The sequence below is a fragment of the Rhyacophila brunnea genome, unplaced genomic scaffold, assembly GCF_057557595.1.
Source record: "Rhyacophila brunnea isolate RB1 unplaced genomic scaffold, BYU_Rbru_1.0 scaffold_17, whole genome shotgun sequence".
NCBI classification, from domain to species: domain Eukaryota; kingdom Metazoa; phylum Arthropoda; class Insecta; order Trichoptera; family Rhyacophilidae; genus Rhyacophila; species Rhyacophila brunnea.
The window spans coordinates 28,393,149-28,413,408 of NW_028232827.1; the positions used below are offsets into that span (position 1 = coordinate 28,393,149).

Below are 20,260 nucleotides of genomic sequence, written 5' to 3' on the forward strand. Positions count from 1 at the left end.
ATCGCAAAAGGATTAACTCAGCAAATTTATATTTAACCAGGTTTGTGTAGAGCAGCTTCCCTCCCATTTTGGTGGCCCATAATTAATTATAATCTCTTCATGTTATGCAATCTGTTTTCTTTTCATACGTGACATCCTATACAGGTGAGCAAGCCGTCTAGATTCTTGAACGTCCCATTCTGATGGACTGTTAAGTTAACTATATTAAATTCCCAATAGTTTGCCATTGTTTTCCTCAGTATTGACGATTTTACACCTCTTGAATATAGTAGTATCATTGATTATTATTTAATGATCTATTATTAGGGTTTTGACGATGTATACGCCTAGTGATTGAATTATTAGTGATAAGGGTTTTTTTTACAAACAATTTAACTATTCATAATTAGTTTGTTATATTTTTTTATTGTGATCCTTGACTTTAATAGGTAGGTGACAAAGTTTTTACCTACTTTATTGTATTAATTTATTAGGCAGATATAAGTATAAGTTATAATTAATTATTCGTTGTCAGTGAGTATTACCTATTGGTGAGTGCACATAGTGCCTGAAGATGTCGCAAGGTGAGACCCGGGTCGCAAAAGACGACTCAAATGGAATAGTACAAAATTTAAATCCATTCGAATATAAATATTACAATTAATTGTAATCGTCGCTACTATGTTTGGTTACTACACATTTAAAATATAGATCATTTACTCACGTTTATATGCAACTATTACTTTACAAAGCGGACATGTGCTGTACTCCAAAGGAACCGATGAAGGACGCACGAGCGGTGTTGGATTTGTTGTCAACAAAGCCTGGAGGGACCGCATAGTCGAGTTCAACTGCATTTCTGACAGGGTCGCAAGCGTGATACTTAAAATCAATGCTAGGTACCGCATTCAGATTTTGCAAGTATATGCTCCGACACAGAGCTATCCTGATGAAAAAGTGGAAGAGTTTTACGAGGAAATAACATCCTTGATAAATAAAAGTAAATGCCACTTCAACATCATAATGGGAGATTTCAATGCACGTATTGGATCATACCAAAGAGATGACGTAGCGGTCGGACATTTCGGACATGGCTCAAGGGATGGTAGAGGGGACATGCTTGTGGAGTTTGCTGAAACCAACAATCTTCACATCATGAATTCCTTTTTTCAACATAAACCTACACGTAAATGGACGTGGAGAAGCCCGACAGGAAGGACCAGCGAAATCGATTACATCCTCGCTGACAGAAAATATACATTTTTAAACTGTAAGGTGATCAATCAGTTTAACACCGGCAGTGATCACCGGATGGTGAGATGTAAGATAAGATTGAACGTCAAATCAGAAAGATCCAAACTGCAGAAGAAGTCAAATGCTCGCGTATACATGCAGAACAATACTGAATTCCAAAATGAACTCAAAAATGCACTATCGGCTTTCTTAGATGAGAACGAAACCGTTTCCCTATCCAACGCGGAGGATATAACGAATATTATTCTACAATGTGCAGAAAAAACAGGCGTAAAAAGCTCAGAAGTTACACCTTCCACCAAGCTTTCGAAGGCAACATTGAATCTTATGGAGCAGAGAAGGAAAACCAAGAGCGATAGACAGGCGCAAAACGATATGGAGTTTTCATCACTTTGCAAAACCCTCCGAAGGAAGATTAGAGAAGACCTTCGTAAATTCAATGTAAACCTCATACAAGCAATTGTGAAAGCAGGCAGAAGTTTAAACAAAAACAAGCAATGCTTGTCGATAGGAAAACGTCAAATCACAGCACTAAAAGCAAAAGATGGTTCTATCGTCAGAAATTGGGAACACTTGTTAAGCCGAGTTGAAGAGTTCTACAGCGATCTCTACAGTGATGACACTGACAATACGACTATAGACTTAGATCTTCAGAGAAATGGAAATTCGGAAGACCATACTCCCGAAATTACATCCTGGGAAGTAACCCATGCTTTAAATTACATGAAAAGTGGGAAAGCCCCCGGGGAAGACGGTTTAACGATATATATCCTCAAAAAAGCAGGAAAGGATGCAAATGAAGTACTTGCACAATTGTTCACAGCCTGCATATGCAAAGAGGATGTCCCAGAGGTATGGAAAAATGCCAGCATTGTCATTCTTCACAAAAAAGGTGACAGAGAAGACCTAGCAAATTATCGTCCAATAAGTCTACTCCCTATTCTCTACAAGACGTTCACAAAAATTCTCTCAAACCGTCTGCAAAATGTACTAGACGAGAACCAACCGAGAGAACAAGCCGGATTTAGAGGAGGATACAGCACTATGGACCATATCCAAGTCGTCAGAGAAATCATAGAGCGGTACCAGGAATACAAACTGCCACTATGCATGGGTTTTATAGACTATGAGAAGGCGTTTGATTCGATAAAGAAATGTTCAATACTCGACGCACTCAGAAAACAAGGAATCCCTGGACGCTATATAAATATTTTCAATAATATATACAGTAGCGCAACAGCATCTGTAAATCTCCATAAACCATCGCGCAGATTTCCTATCAGCAAAGGAGTCCGACAAGGTGATACAATCTCACCTAAACTATTTACAGCTACCCTTGAAGACTTATTCAGGCAACTTGACTGGAATGACAAAGGGATCCCCATAAATGGAGAATACCTGAGTCATCTGCGCTTTGCCGATGACATAGTAATTTTCTCGCAAGACTCAGAAGACCTCCAAAGCAGAATGCAGGAACTCGCTGAAGTAAGCAACAAAGTAGGTTTGAAAATAAATGTAACAAAGACGAAAGTCATGTTCAACTGCTTTGCAGGCCAAAAAGAGATCCTCATCAATGGCACTCAGCTCGAACAGGTGAAAAGCTACATCTATCTGGGACAACAAGTATCTATAGATGGATGTATATTTGATGAAATTGTTCGCAGAGTAAAGCTAGGCTGGAGTGCTTTTGGCCGCCTGAATAATGTCTTCAAAAGTGACCTTCCACTGTGCCTAAAGCGCAAAGTGTTCAACCAGTGTGTGCTTCCCGTGATGACATATGCGTGTGAAACATGGACCCTAAGTAAAAGAGAGATCCAGAAACTTAGAGTAGCACAACGTGGTATGGAGAGGTGCATGCTGGGCATAACGCGAAAGGACAAAAAGAGGAATGAGTGGATAAGGAAGCAGACAAGGGTTTGCGATGTAATAGAGTTTATTAAAAGCCTTAAATGGAGATGGGCTGGACACATAGCTCGAAGAAGAGACAATCGTTGGACAAATCTAGTCATCCAGTGGTATCCAAGAAGTACAAAACGTCCACAAGGTAGACCTAGAGGCCGCTGGATCGATGAAATGATAAAGTTCTGCGGAAGTACGTGGCAACGCAATGCACAGGACCGAGAGAAGTGGAAGCAACTTGAAGAGGCCTTCATCCAGCAGTGGATAGATTCAGGCTGATGATGATGATGATGATGATATGCAACGATTATATACTAAATATAATATGATCGACGCACGAAAGAAGATGGGGGTGGGAGGCGTATGGAAGTGGGGACAATGTTGAAATCGTTTATTGCATCATTTTTAATTCATGTTTTATTCAACGATTAATAAAAATCTTGACCAATCTTTCGCAAAACTGCCTGAAGAGCCGCAATCGATTTTTTCTTGTTGATTCGTGAAGAATTACTTTTCAGACAACTTCTTCAGCTTTGTAAAACGTAATAATTATTTATTTATTTACTCAAGAAAACAAAACATTGTGGACATAACAAATCTAAATTCAAGACATGCACAAAATGAGATTTACATTATAATAATAATTATTACCCTCACAAGAGAGAACAAGAGAATAGGTAGGTATATAAAATAATAATAAAAATAAAAAATAAATACTTAATGCAGAAAAATAAAATTTTGAAGACAAAAACATACAATTTTATAAAGAAAAATACATAGCACATAATTATGTGAAGGAAATGTGCGACCATAGCCCCCACATCCTGAAGCGGGCCCCCAGGCTAGAATTTTTGGCGGGCCCCCCTACCTATCGTTAAGGATAAAATCATAGCGTTTTCCAAATGGTGTATGCTGTAAAATAATGTGTATATTTAGTGTTTTTTTTTGTATATTTTAATACCTACATCCATTTGAATCATGGAGTTGTCGAGTACCTATCGGTACACAATTAAAAATTGTATCGTACAACCATATAATTTTAAATAACAACATTATTCAAGAAAAATACTATTTAGGTACTATTAGAGAGAATTTGTGATGTGTGTTTATCTCACTTATCTGGTCGACTCGCTACGCCGGGCCCCTCTTAAGCCCGGGCCCCCAGGCAAGAGCCCTGTCAGCCCCCTCTTTGTGGATGCCATGTGTGTGACTGTTGTGAGTGTGTATGTGAGTTACCAAAATTACCTACCAACGTTCTAATATTTTCATAAACAGTAAATAATAATATTAACATTATGTTATGTAAATTGCATTGATGAATCATAAAAGATTTTCACTAAAAGAAACATTTTTGTCGTATTTATATACCTACTCAAGTATTGTTTAATTTTATTTTGTTATACATCCTTACAGTATCCCTGTAGACGCGTGGATTTGAACAATATGTGAGATTTTTAATCATTAGGTACCTACATACCTACTACCTACCGGAGATTTGCCCGGTGTTAATAATTTGATTGTGAATGTAGGTACCTACCTACCAATCCTACTGCTTTCACAGTACCTAATGTTAATGAAACATTTTACTTTAAATATTTCGTTTTCCAACTTAAAACATTTTCGTTGTCGTATTGTCATAAGTGTAATATCAATTATTGAGTTTTAAAAGAATTTATGTAGGTACTTCGATAATAGGATGATCACTAATACCTACAACAAATTCAAACACTGGTTTTTTCTTTGGTATTGATTGTTCACTGTATGATTATTGAATACAACATTGAATTTCGCTTAATTTACAATAGGTAAGATTTTATAATACAGGTACAAAACATAAAATTCATAATTTCTCCTATTTTATCTGATTCTGAAAAAAGATTTTTTTTTTGAATACCATTTAGGAAACAGAGGATGACCATTGGGCTTTAAAGAGATCGTCTGACAGAAAATGCGCGATAATATTTCAGGATCGGAACTGTTTCCTCGTGTCAAGCCTATTAGGTACAATTAGCGAAGGGTGCAAGATTAGTAAATGCGCTCCCAAAGACATAGACATTTTCAGTGATGTACTTTGCATTTTGTTTTTGAAACTTTATTTTTCTGTTTAAAATTATAGATATGTTTTTTGTTTTAAAAATTTTATTTTTCTGTATTAAATTGTACTTAAGTATGTTTTTGTTTAATTTGTTTTTCTGTTGTTATTATTATTATATTCTATATTCTCTTCTTCTCTCTTGTGAGGGTAATATTTGTTATAATGTAAATCTCATGTTGTGTACGTCCTGAATTTATATTGGTTATGTCCACGATGTTTTGTATTCTTAAATAAATAAATAAATATAATTGTTTCTATAGTTTCGTCCCGTTAGACAGTTTTATGAATGTCAGGAACTAATATGCTCTCATACAAAACCACATTAGGTAGAGTAGGCAGATAACCTATACGCTTTATAACTTTGCATTTTTTTGCACATGTTACTACACTGATATGCCTCTTTGCCTGATTACCTCGCATAAAATTAAATCAAATGATATTCACTTGTATCTATTAATAATTAGGAAACATAATAGGTATATATTTTAATATAAATTTATGTTCAATAAAGAATTTTACATTCTTAAAGCTTGTAAAAAATGTATATAATTAAAAACTCAAAATAAAACTAGTCGAAACTAAACATAATATGTTTAAAAAAGTAGTGTAGGTATGTAATTTATATCAGCAGTTTCAGATATTTGTTGGAAGGTTCGTTTACAAGGGCCCTTGTATTTCTCATACGGTACAAACAATTATTATTAGTAACTCAAATCTTTCTGTATCCATCTAAAATACCCGTACCTATCACACAAAAGTAGAAAAGTACCTATCTATTATTTATTTATTTATCATATAGAATAGGTAGGTTTTTAGTTAAATTCGCATATGTTTTTTGATAAACGGCAGTATAAATTAGTCGGCATATTGGTATTGAATGGTTTGAAGCCAAAGATATTTTATATTGCTCGTAAAAGTTTCCTTCATCAATAATATTTATTGTGATTATGATGCTCATAATAAGAATCTATTGATCCTTATTGATTGCGTACTGAAATAAAAAACTAAGTAGGTATAAGTAGGTACTATACGAAAAAATTATATATTATAATATTGGAACTTTGGTGCACATTTTGGAAGCATGCCAACAAGAATACCAATCCATGATACACTTATATACCTACTATACTAAATTATAAAATTAGTTTGTATGCAGAAAATATACCTATTTCCTTATAAATACATGTCATCGAATTAAGTCATTGGTAAAAATTAGGTGATAAGAACAAATCCCACTAAATGGATTGCAACAAAAAGCGGTCATACAACTCAATCAATAATGCCCAAGTAGATATGGTTATAAATGACAAAAAACAATAAATTTATTAATTGCCTAAATCTGGCTCTGGCTCGTAAGTATAAAAATATTATAATGATAAAAACTGTAAACTAATTGGTTACAATGAAAAAGAATTTCGTTGTATTTAATTTGTAAATATTTTTGTAAACGGCGTCAAGTTATCAATTTGTTATCACTGTTTATCAGTTTCAGATATTATTTTTAATTGTCATAATTCCCGCCACTATTTTAAATTTGCATTGACATAATGACGTCACGGCGAGAGCTAACGTCAACAAAGCATGCACTTTACATAAACAAAATAAAAAAAGATTTCGGTGCTGCCATCATATAAAAAAGCGTATATAAAAAAATACACTTTGATCGCAAGCAAAGTAATTATGTTTCTAGATATTATAATGTGTGAGTATTTAAAATATTGTTAATAGGGTTTGAGAATATTGAGTTTGATTTTCGTATTGTTTTATGGTGATTTGAGATGGTTTTTAATTTATTAAAATGATAATCTCGAGTAATGGCGGCCGTGCGGCGACGCCCGTGCACAGGAAATATTTCTCATGGCATTGGCAGCACTGCGTTAGTTCCCCATCGCGGCCGCTACGTAGCGTTCGCGTAGCGCGACATCTTTCATTGTATCGACTGGTCGTGTATGCCAAGAATAATGCTTTAAATGTTTTTATGGACAAAAACGCGAAATGTGAGTTAAAATTAGGTGTGTAGTGAATTGTGATTAAGTGAAATGTTGTGAATTAGTCAGTGTTGAGGCCACGAATCAGCCGACGGATAGATACGCGGCCATTTTACTTGCAATGCGGCAGCCGTGTATGTTCCGCCATTGGAAACAATCAGTATCTTTCTCCAGGTGTAAGTCTACGTATTTTGTCGAAAATCGCGGACAAAATACAATCTAATGATAATGTGCGGCAACAAAAGTGTAGTGCGGATCCGTGTGTAGTGACGAAAGAGTGGGTTAGTGTGACAGATAATGTGTGAACGATGGAAAACGAAGTGAAACAGCGCAATCAAAGGAATAGGCGACGGGAGAGGGCTCAGCGCATGCAGGCACAGCGAGAAAGTAAGACGAAGGATGGGGACAGCGCCGAAGACGAGTCCCCGGCCCGTGAGAAGCCCCCGAGGCCCCCCGTCCGGAGAAAAAAGTCCAAGGAGCCCATGGGCGAAGAGGACATCATCGACGGGTTCGCCATCATGTCCTTCCGCACCTACGAGGATGTCGAGGTAAGTCAGTGGCCCGTACGCCCGGCCGGTGCCCCCTGTCAAGGCTTATCTCTAAAATACGACCTCCCAAACCTCATCTGTCACCCATTATCATACTGCACTACCACCTAATCCAACCACCCACCCCGTGCATAATTACAAATTTTATGACACGAATTGTCCTTTTAATTACCAAACACACAGATTACATTAAATTTAGAATTTTATACATAATTTTGACAGTGGATTCTTTGTTCTTGAAATTTCTTATACCGTGGGTATACGTGCATGTCATAATATAAAATAATGTTTACATCTAACGATCCGAACAGATATTTTATTACAAGCAAGAAACGGCAAGTTTTCGCTTTTATCACACAGTGTGACTTCGATATATACAGATGAATGAAAAATAATCAGACGAGTTGTAGAAATATACACTCTCGATTTCTTTGTAAAATATAATATCGTTTTGCTTTTCTGTGATGGCTATGTCATGTCAGATTGACAACTTTATCGACGTGCGACCACACATACAATTTACTTTCCACCTACCTACTTAATGCTTTTTATTTGTCTCATTTACAATATAGGCGTTATTATATTATTTATCTGCGATCTCTATGTACCTACATATATATTATTATTATTACTGAACATATGTTTTATGTTTGAGAGGTTAAGTTTGTCCGCCATGTTTGTGCAATCGTTTTATGTTTACAATGTTCAATATTATTAACCTTAAATGAGATCTCTTTTTTTAAATAAAAATTCAAATTATCAAGAATTTTTCAAGTGTGAGGTAGTAAAGCAAAGTTAGATTTAGCAGTGATGGAGAATTAAACATTTAAAACTCATTACATACACCAGTGCCTAGGTAGGTATATACTAGGTATATAGCTACTACCAGAGTATATTATGTACCTATTGGGTTTCGCATCATAATAAATTAGGCCATTATAATCTTCGTAGCTATCCGATATTTTGTCAATAATTAAAACCTATACCTACTGAATACTGATCAATTCATGTAATCATATTCAACTACATTTAGAATTTTAGATTGATAGTGATTAAAACATTTGAAACGCAGTACCTATTCTCCTTTTCTAAAGATATTATTTTTTGGGGTTCCCATCATAATAAACTAATTAATATTTTCTGAGCCATGCCATATTTTGTAAATAGCAACTGCTCATTGGATTTAACCATATTATTCAACATTGAATTTCTTTGTAAATAATTAATGTTGACGTTTAAAAAAGTGAATTTATTATGTCACTCACTACTAATATGTATTAACAACACCTACAAATGTGCGTGTAGATATACACAGGATCTATGTAATTTAAAAAAAAAACACTTAGGTAGGTATTTAACTAATTTTCATAAAAAAATGAGGTTTGGCAGGTACCTACTTATAGGTATATTATGATTATAGTGATGTAGGGATAGACGAATTTACCAAGAACCGAGAAGACAGGAGAATGCGCGGGAAGGCCTTGAGCCAGCAGCGGATTGACGACACGACGACTGCTGATAATGATAACATAATTGCGACAATATCGGTTTTGGTCTTGAAAATTCATTCATTAACTCGTATAGCTGCAGAGTGTCGAAGTTAATTATCTACAAAAACAAAATCTCGGCAACACAAAATAATATTTGTGGAATGTTTTTTTATTGCGTTAATTTTGATGCTCTCCCACAAATGATAAGAATTGAAACTGAAGTAGTTGCAAGTTGCAATTGATAGATAGTAAGTTGGTACTTAATTTTGATAAAATATTTTATTTATGTATTTTATCAATTTCAGATTAAATGTATAATAGCAGTTTTATAAATAAAATAGATACCTAAGTAATTTACAAAATAAATGAACCGATAAATTGAAGCAGCAGCCATGTTATTGTTATTTTGTGCTGCGATTCCTTCTTTTGATAGCAATATTGCAAGGAGTGCCTAGTAAAGCGATAACTCGCTGAGCGTCCGTCCACTGCGGGACGCTGTTTACGGCTTGGCAAGGCCTGTCGCGACCAGGGCGGGCGCCAGACTTACTTAGTGCCGCCTTGTACATTGCCAGACTCGCTCAGTGCGGGCCTGAACATTGTTGCCATGCCTTCAGGAGTTATGTCTCCCTGTAGCGAAATTCTATCCTGCTATCTCTTCGTAGTTCGCTACAAAGTTGAAGTATTCCGCTTATATACTTACGTAGGTATAAATACGTTATCATTTTTAATATACTTAGTGGTTAGTTGCATAGTTATGTTAAAGCTAGACAGCTGGACTTACTTAATTATTTAGGTACTTAACTACAAAAATATAATGCAAACCTTTTTATTTTCTACTGCGTTTTGCACTGGTAAATCATTCAAAATATACGTATGTTAAGTAGGCATACAGTACCTAACTATAAATTCACTATGTTTTTACAACATAACATATAGGTACTTAAAAACAATGAAAATATAAACAATAACTAATAATAATGTTGTTCCATAAAATGTGTTTTTAAAGCCCCGATAATGAATAAGTAAATAAATTAAAATAACTAAGTACCTAAGTATTCTACCTATGTCTTATTTTCACCTGATAATCAAAATTGCTGTATTGCTTAGGTACATAATAATATGTACCTACGTTCAGATGGGCGAAGACTCAATACAAAGCGATTATTGAACGTCTACTTTGACCGATTTATAATAATTTTAATTGAGACCAATCCAGACACACTGTATTTATAATCCCACCCGTAAACTAGCCCCATTTTAAATACATACTAAATCATTGATGTAAGTATAAAATACAATGCAAAAATGTTTAAATGTGGGGTTACCCAGTTTATTTTTTAGCATGGTAGGAAATTAATTTCAAAATTCCATCCTAAAATTTGTCAGATTTATTTCCTCATCTGTTTTTTTCAAAGTCATAAACCGTCATACGCACACGCCTTGTATTACGTAGGTAGGTAGGTATATTACCTACCTATTATTACGGCATACTAAAAACCTTTCATCAACTGAAATACTTACCTACCTTACGCTACCTACTTTTACTGTAGGTAGGTAGTTAATTAATAAAGACATAAAAAGCAACTTCAAATATATAAGTACAAAAGTATTAACCTTGGTACGTACTTAATATTAAATTGCTAAAAAAAGTAATTAACAAATAATTTACATGGAAAATTTATAATGAAGTATCTTCTTTTACATTTACATAATATATTTTAATAATACTTAATACAATTGTAATACGTTCTTAATTTACCATATTTTTATTGATTGTAATTCTCACTATGGCCAAGTTTTCATTTACGATTATCGTACTTTTGCACCAGATGAAAGAGTTAGAGAGTTCCGGATTGGCACATGATCATTCCTTGTAATAAGGAGCGTCAAAAGTAATCAACCTTTTTTTAAATGCCCTTATTACATAAGCCGGAAGTGGAAATTATGTCGTACGTGTATTTTTTTTCCCTGTACCGTATGTGACCGAATGGCAAATATGTAACTAATTTTCACCAATATAACCTCCATATCGTTGGTGTTCATCTATAATGAGTATGAACACAAATTATTTGCGTTTGTATTAACTTAGTTACTTTATCGTGTTTCTAATATCTAGAACATACCAATATAATCCGTTTGTAAATAATTTAGCGTTGTGTGAAAACTGCACTTTCATGTGTATAAATTCATTCAATATGTTTTTATACCATTTACTGTTTTTTACACATTTGTGAATATACTGTCAAACAGTAAAATGAGGACAGCCCAAACTACGTTTAATTTAATAACAATATTCTGATGTGTGTGTAGACGTGCGTTAAGTTTGAAACAAATGATTGTGCACGTGCATTTGTGTACCTACTAATGTTTATTTATATGCCGTCATATACATCTTGTTCTTGGCTAGCATAGTAATTAATAGTAATATTATGAAAACGCAGTAGGTACTTACCTGCCTACACATAATCTTTTGGTTCCAAAGCCTTTCCGTTCATATTTAAATTTTATTCTGAGAGAAATCGCGTCAGAACGAAATTAAGAGTGAATTGGGATCACTGTGTTTCTGTTTATTTTTAGACGTTTTTTGCATATATATTATTTATAAAGCAAACATGACGTGCTATTCGTTTCCAATTGAAATTGATACATTTGGAAGCGGAGGTGCATTGGATACAAAAATAATATATTATAATTAGGTATGCTGACATAACAAGTAAATAATATCATAAATAAGTATTATATTTTATTTTATAATGATATGGACGATGTACTTAACATCAGTAAGTGTACAATTTTCCAGGGGTTGCAAAAACATTTTTTATTTAGAACCTTACTTACATAATAATATATGCATTTTTATTGTTATTACTTAATGATGTTTTAAATTAAATGAAAAGCGGTCCTATATATTACTATTTGGTACACGCTTTTAATTTACAGTTTTCTCAAAATAAAGTAGGTAGGTACGAGTACCTACATAGTTTATAAATCCCTTTCCCTGTATCTTTTTACAATTTTAATTGGTGAGAAGTAAATAATAATGATGTTCGCTTATAAAAATAGCTGTCATGACATAATGGGCCTCCCGTGGATGAATGTTATGTAACAGAATAGTTGCTTTAAACCTTATGAAGAGTGATTGTTAGCCAGACACCTTATCAATTGAATTGGGTACATGCACTGGATCAAACAAAAACATTGAAAGAAAAAAAAGTGTGGTATTTCCAAACGCTGGATCGGACCTGTGACCCATAACTTCGCGGGAATTTTAGAATGGTCTAAGGATGACCTATATTAGTTCTGCTTATTTATTCTTTCGCACCATTATCAATACTATAGGGATAAGCGTTTCGTTCGTGCATATTTTATTAGGCACGTAACTATTTTTCATGCAAAAAGACGTGAGATCGTATCCCTCTCAATCACATTTATGTAACTATATCAAAAAGTATTTTTATCTTAATCTACCAGTGGGTATATTCTATACTTATCGACCGCTAAAGTGATAAATATTATCAAACTTAGGGTGGGTTTGTATCAAAGTATTAGCACTTATTGTAACAATTACAATAAGCTGTTTGTAATTGTTGCAATAAATGCTATATTTTAACTTTTAACAGCACCTCTCTTGCTACTGTTAAAATTTAGCACTTATTGCAACAATATTACAAACATCTTATTGTAATTAATTGTTACAATAAGTGCCAATACTTTGATACAAACCTACCTTAAGTTTGATAATATTTATCACTTTAGCGGTCGATAAGTATAGAATAGACCCACTGAACATAAATAATGTATTTTACCTAAGTACTTATTTTGTTCTAATTTAAACTAATTTGTGAAGGTAAAACCTATTTTCGCGGCGTGGTACCTACATACAGCAAAAAAAAAAACGGTGATGTAAATCCGTCTGATTTGTAACAAACAAAGACTAGACTAGCTAGACTTGCAAAGTTTTACTTCTGTCGTGTATGTTCGCCACTTTTTAACAATAATAACACGTTTTCATTAAAAACAAACTAAACAAAAATATTCATGTTTAGTAGTTAATAATAAAGTATGATTAATTACTGATAAGTATGTTATAATATAATAATATAATAGATACCTACAGTACTTCATATTTTATGTAAGTATGTATGTCCAATGTCGTGTACCTAATATATATGTTAGGTTAATTGAAAATATTTAATGATAATTCGGTTCTCCAGTAAACATAGTATTAATCACTATATCAGATATTAAATACACACTAACCAACGTTCGTGGTAATATATATTTACTATGCGTATAAAGCTTCCAGCCAAATGGAATAGTTTGTAATGATCGTAAAAAAGCCATTTATTTTATGTGTTTCTGCATGTCGTTGGGTTTTATATTTCACAGGTTTTTTGACCTCACTTTGTGATAATTTTATACTGATAAACCTCGTGACAGGATGTATGTTCACTTACGTATAAATTTATTATTTATATTTTATAAATTATCGTATATTTTTTAAGAAAATGTTGTGTACGACTACATTATTATTTGCATAAGTATGCAGTGAATTTATATAAACCAACGCATACTGGCAATATTCCACCTATTTCACTACAATACGTAATATCCAACTACTCAGGTACTTACCTATATATTATATGAGCTCATTAGTAGTGATAATACTGATAATTAATAATAAAAAAAGTACGTATATATAGGTACTTACCATGCGAATGTTTTAATTGGTAGTCGCTTACTTTATTGCACCTGTACTTATTTCATACATTAGTTAAGTAAATAAAAAAATAAATGTCTGACTTCCTTTTAACTAACTAGACTAAATTTGTAAATAATTGCTGCTTAGAAAATTGTGAATAAAATGTGAATACTTACCTAAATTGTTAATTGCCAGGTAATTAACCAGGTAAGTAAGTATCTGGTTTTAAACCAGTTTACTGAATTTATGTAACTTATGTGCGTTATTAATTTTACTTATGCTATCGTAGTATATTCTTGGGTTTTCACCGTGTCTCCTTCTTCCTTCTTTACTCGACATTTCGGGCTCGTTGCAGAGGCCATTATCAAGAGATAAAGGCCTCTGCAACGAGCCCGAAACGTCGAGTAAAGAAGGAAGAAGGAGACACGGTGAAAACCCAAGAATATACTACGATAAAAAACAACCGTGAAAGCCTCAAACATTTACTTATGCTAACGAGTGTCCGCTTCTGACTGCGAGTCGTAGGTTCCAATCACGCGTCGGCGAATTTACATGTTGTGTTTTTAAAGTGCGTTTGGACCAAGGGCAGGCTTCGAATAGGTGGAGCAAGAGGCTAAGAGCGATTTATCGTGAAAAAATGTAATGAAACCTCTTCAGAAGGCAGCCTGACCGAAATGTAGAATCAATAAAAAAATGTGTAAGTAAGTAGGAAGTATGTACCAACTAACTTACTTAAAACAATTGACTGTACAATCAAACAACATCCAAGCATCACTGAAACGAGAAAAAACTACTTTCTGTATAGCAAGCATCTAATTATGATTTATTTTTTGGAATATAAGTTTAGTTATCAAAATTAGTCACCTGAATGCAGAATTATTTGAAATACCTAACTATTTTACAAGATAGATCTTTGAAACAGCCTATCTAAATTGTGTATTATTTGTACTTATAAGTAAGTATATAATTTATTGTATGCATCGTAATATTTATTGATTGAAGTAGGCGGTTTTGAAGAACTCTTGTGTAAAATATAATATACATAGTCAATAATGCGAGTCAGAATTAATAGTTTTCTGCATTCAGCTAATGAAATGGTGCTTTCTTTAAGTACCTATGTATCAACAACCCATAGTACCTATGTATTAATTTTACTAAAAAGATTTTATAGGTACCCACCTATTTATTCCACATAATCAGACATGCATAATAAATAGATATGAGAATTACTATTGTATTTCGTTTGTGTTTAATTCAGTGGATTTTCTTAATAATATATAAAATAAAACATGGCGCGATTTAGGTAGGTAGTAGGTACCTACTTACTGTATAAAAAATACATAATAATGAGTAGGCAGGTATCAACATCTTTATTTCCTGAAACTTTTTCATACAAATATATTATAGCCATCGCCTTGTATTTTTTTCATTTCACTGAGGCCATGACGATCATACACCGTTATTTAAATAATAGAATACCTAGGTAAGTATATAGTTATGAAAATTCGCCATGACATATCTATTATTGTATAGGTACTTATAGGACAAATCGATTTTCGGCACGTTGTGTTGTATTTTTATATTATATGTACCTACCTATTTAATCATCTTTCGTATGCCAAATATAATATTAATAAAAATCGACGGCCATTGGACCTCCAGTAGCTATATTCTAGCATTCATATCTACTGCCTACACTGTTGGACGATTTGTTAATTTTTTTTCGCTCTCCTACAATTTTATCATACACTCATTATCATTAATGCGTATGTATACACTGATAAGACGAATACCTCTCCTATTTTGTTTCACTATTCGCTGACTGGATTTTCCCATATAATTGTCGGACTTTACGAGTTCGTTGAACGACCTGGCTTTAAGATGGCACTGTGGTCGTTTAGCGATACTTGAGTGGTCTTTGGGTACCATTGTTTGACTATACTACGGTTGTCCACTCGACGAGTGATTTACTGACCTCTATCACATCGCGTACGTCTCACACAATAATAAATATAGGTAGGTATATAAATATATTATTTTTTAACCTATATTTTAGTGTTATTAGCATTACACATATACAATGTATTAACAATATTATATTATACGTAGAAGAAAAATATCCAATGTTTGGCAAGCACTGTTCAACCACTACGTCATTCTTAGGTTCACGTGAGGGGGGGATTGCATCGCGATTGCACCTTCAGACTATGGCGCGGGACGTCGGAGGGCAGGGGCAGGTCCCATTTTGGCAGATATTTCATTGTTATGCGTTGAATGCACTCGTGAGGCCTCTATGCACAGCGGTCGTCAACCCTATTTGTATTAACATCACTATAATTAATAATATGAATAATAATTATAATTTTGGACTAATGCAAAAAGTCCCTACTGAGCGATTATGTAATTTATTTCACGTAGTTACAGATGTATCTGTAAACGTGAAACATGAGATATTTATTCTTATATCTACTAATAGTCACGATAGTCATTATTGGTTGTTTTAAGTGGGTGTATGCCGATTGGGAGGACAGTAATTGTATCGAACCAAATCGTTTCAAGTATTGGTATATATATATATACCCATAGGTACATATAAATAAGTTTTAAGTAAATATATTATGTTAATCTTGATTTATCTCAGAGATTATTATCATACTTAATCTACCCATTTATATTGCTTCAACGATCAAAAAAGTCTTTTAACATTATATTTTATGATTTTAATCCGGATTTACATAAGGTTAGGTAGGTAGGTACTTTATTGTCTTTCTTCTATGACACGACAGTTCGCGGTAGACCTTGTGCAGCCCCAAGGCCCCCAAGTAGTGTGGTTCGTCCTCTCTCCACCAGTCGACCACTTCTAGCGCTCGCTAACTGTCTTTGCCAAGCCACTGAACCCATAGTCTTACCGCACTATAAAAATGTTTTTTTTTTAATTCATGTAAGTATGTACTTAGATACTTACCTACTTATCATAAATTGGTACTAATGAAATTAAATAAGTATATTTCTATTACCATTCAACTTTACCATTGACGATTTAGTTAGTTAGTTATATAGACATAATAATATCTTCTATCTACCTAGGTATTTCGAATGTCGTTCCGCACCGTACTTACTGGAGGTTGAGAAACCCGTGGAGAATTGAGCGCGGTTGGTCGCATGCGAACCGGTCTCTTTAATAATATATGTAAAGACTAGCTTTCAACAATATGTACCTACACTTACACAATATTATAACAGCTGTTTACTCTATATACATTATTTAGTTTCATCTAATTACTGATACAACATAAATGCGGATGCAGTTATAGGTATTTACATGAAATTATTTTTATCTGTGATATACATATCTATTGATTCCAAATTAGTGTATGTGTTTCAACAATGGCTCCCACAAGGGGGGAGGGCTCTCTAGCCTTGGGAGGACCGGCGTGGCTAGTCGACCAGATAAGTGAGATAAAATACACACAACAAATTTGCTCTGATGGGTTGCTCTAAGTAGTTGCCTGCGGCGCTAATTTACTTGAGAAATATTAACATTTAAAAATATCTAGTTGTGTGACGCAATTCTTGATTATTGATTATTCAACAATACAAAAAAATCGCTAAAAATACACCGAATAGACTTAATATTACCTGAAAAAACGTTTAGAAAATGATTCTGTAGAGTAGACTGTAGAGCGTCCCACTGCCTTTAACCCTAGCGATGTGTAGTTGGGGACTGCCGAATATCCTGGCCTGAGGGCCCGCTTCAAGATGTGGCGGCCATGGTTTCAACTATGACTACTTGTCTTTATTTAGTATTCAATTTTAATTTTTAAACTTCACTAAGTATATAATAAATGCAAATTCTGACTCGCTGATTGGGCCAAAGATCTTTTTCAAGATAACTAAATAATCATTTTATAGAGATTTTTTTATTAGTTTGGTAGATAACAAACTTTTACCCTTTTCCGCTTTACGATTTACCGAATTTCCATAATTTACTAAGTAAAAATCTTATTTATTTTTCATCGTGAAATAGTATCTAATAATTGTAACTAAACGTTATGTCTGATTGAGTTTTACGATTTTATCAATTTTATGGTCCTATAATAAATATTATGTGTAATATAATTTACTACTTCGCTGTTAAAATGAACAATAATATTTTTATCATTTCTTTTTATCGATGAGCGTGTATAAACGTAGTAAAACAAACAGATACGAGTACAATACAAATCTGAAATCACACATGGAGTAAAAAACATAATATACACATTGACTGCGCCGCACGTGCACACATTATTTGACCCACCTATGTATTTTTGCATTCATTCAAAGGATGAATTAATTTATGTAATGTTATAGAATATACATACTTATAATAATTTTAAATCGTTCGGTGGTCAAATTTAAAACTAAGGTCATGTATAAAAAGTATTGAATGATATTATGTCAAATGTTAGCATATAGCACGCTCATTCAGCGGACAATTTATTTATACTGGTGAATCTATAGCGCCGCGTATTGCACAATCGCGCATATAAACGACATGGCGCGATCGCAAAATACAGCCACTTATTACACGGGTCGTTACACGTCCCGTCTTCAATGTCATTTTTTAAAGGTTAAAACAAATGCAAGTATACCGTAACACTATATCATAGGTTTAGTTAGAGTTAGAGCACAAAACCTGCACATTTTTTTTCATTTAATTTTCTTTAATGAATCAAGAAAGTAGGTACGAGGGTGGGTCAATAATTCCTTAGAAAAAAGCATTAAAACAGTTTTTTTTTTGTATTTTTTTTTTATTTCTCAACATAATCTCCTTGGAGCCTCAATACACTTGGTTACACGTTTCTCAATTTTTTTTAAACCGTCAGAAAAATAAGTTTTCGGAAGGTCCTAAAAATAAGCATTTGTCCGATCGATGACTTCTTCATTTGAAAAAAAACGTTGTCCACTTAGCCATTTTTTTAAGTTTGGGAAAAGGAAAAAGTCACTGGGGGCTAAATCTGGCGAATACGGTGGGTGGTCGACCAATTCGAACTTCAATTCTTCAATTTTAGCCATTGATCGTAAACATGTGTGAACACGGGCATTGTCCTGATGAAAGAGGATTTTTTTCCAGTTTAAATGAGGCCGTTTTTCTTCAATTTGGTTTTTAGCTGGTCCAATAAAGATGCATAATAATCCCCTGTTATTGTTTTTCCTTTTTCCAAATAGTCAACGAAAATAATTCCACGTGCATCCCAAAATACAGTAGCCATAACCTTACCAGCTGATTTTACGGTTTTCGCCTTCTTTGGACATGGTTCGCCTTTCGCAATCCACTGCTTTGACTGTTCTTTCGTCTCGGGAGTATAGTGGTGTATCCATGTTTCATATACAGTCACAAAGCGACGAAAAAATTCATCCGGATTGCGTTGCATGAGCGACAACAGGGCTTTAGAGGCCACCACCCTATTGCGTTTATTGTCGACTGTGAGCAAACGCGGCACCCATCTTGCAGAAATTTTTTTCATGCCCAATTTGTCATGTAAAATAGAAATGACGCTACCTTTTGAGATCCCTGTAACCTCAATTATCTCACTCAACTTTAATCTTCGGTCACTTAACACCATATCGTGGATTTTATTGATCATTTCTGGTGTAGTCACCTCTACAGGACGTCCTGAGCGTGGTTCATCCTTTGTTGATGTACGACCACGTTTAAATTCATTTAACCAGTTATAAATAGTTGCAAGTGAAGGAGCAGATGTGCCGTGAACTAAATCCAACTCATTTTTTATTTCCTTTGCTGTTAACCCTTTTATATTAAAATGTTTAATAACAGCTCTAAACTCAATTTTCTCCATTTTCCATTTTTCCATTTTCCTTTGTACGAGAATGTACGAGAAACACACAACAACCCGACCAATCTGATTGAAACTTCGCAGCATACTGAATCGGTAGTGCCGCTGCATGAAAACAAACCGCTTACAGTACTAGTCGCGCCACCTGTCGGCTTTTCTAAGGACTTATTGACCCACCCTCGTAACATTCTCTACTGAACATTTGGGCCAATTTACCAAAAATACAGTAAAAACAAATCACAGATCCAATGATAACGTCACATGTTTTTTTTAACGTTTGTTTGGAACCAGGGTATAGACCTGATAGGTTGAGCAAGTACTTGGCTAATATCCATTTCTCATAAAAACAAAAAAAATATCCTGAAATTTTTGATGTTTTCTAGAATTTTTTTCAATGTTTTTTTAGGTAGTTCCAAGTTTAATTATGTATGTAGGTATGTTCAATAAAGAATGCCACTTCTTGAT

The 20,260-nt window shown here is 33.9% G+C and overlaps 1 protein-coding gene across 3 annotated transcripts in view; it reads left to right on the forward strand.

The window, feature by feature from the left end:
* The first annotated feature begins 7,139 nt into the window (after positions 1–7,139).
* Positions 7,140–20,260, forward strand: part of tay (tay bridge kinase) — a 975,197-nt gene continuing 962,076 nt past the window's right edge. For 2 of the 3 annotated variants that reach the window (XM_085944583.1, XM_085944585.1), the window contains exon 1: positions 7,399–7,763. In XM_085944583.1, the coding sequence (XP_085800709.1) occupies positions 7,524–7,763 (240 nt within the window). In that variant the 5' untranslated portion in view covers positions 7,399–7,523. Of the gene's footprint in view, positions 7,764–20,260 lie in introns of all 3 variants that reach the window. The other variant, XM_085944584.1, reaches the window with a different exon arrangement.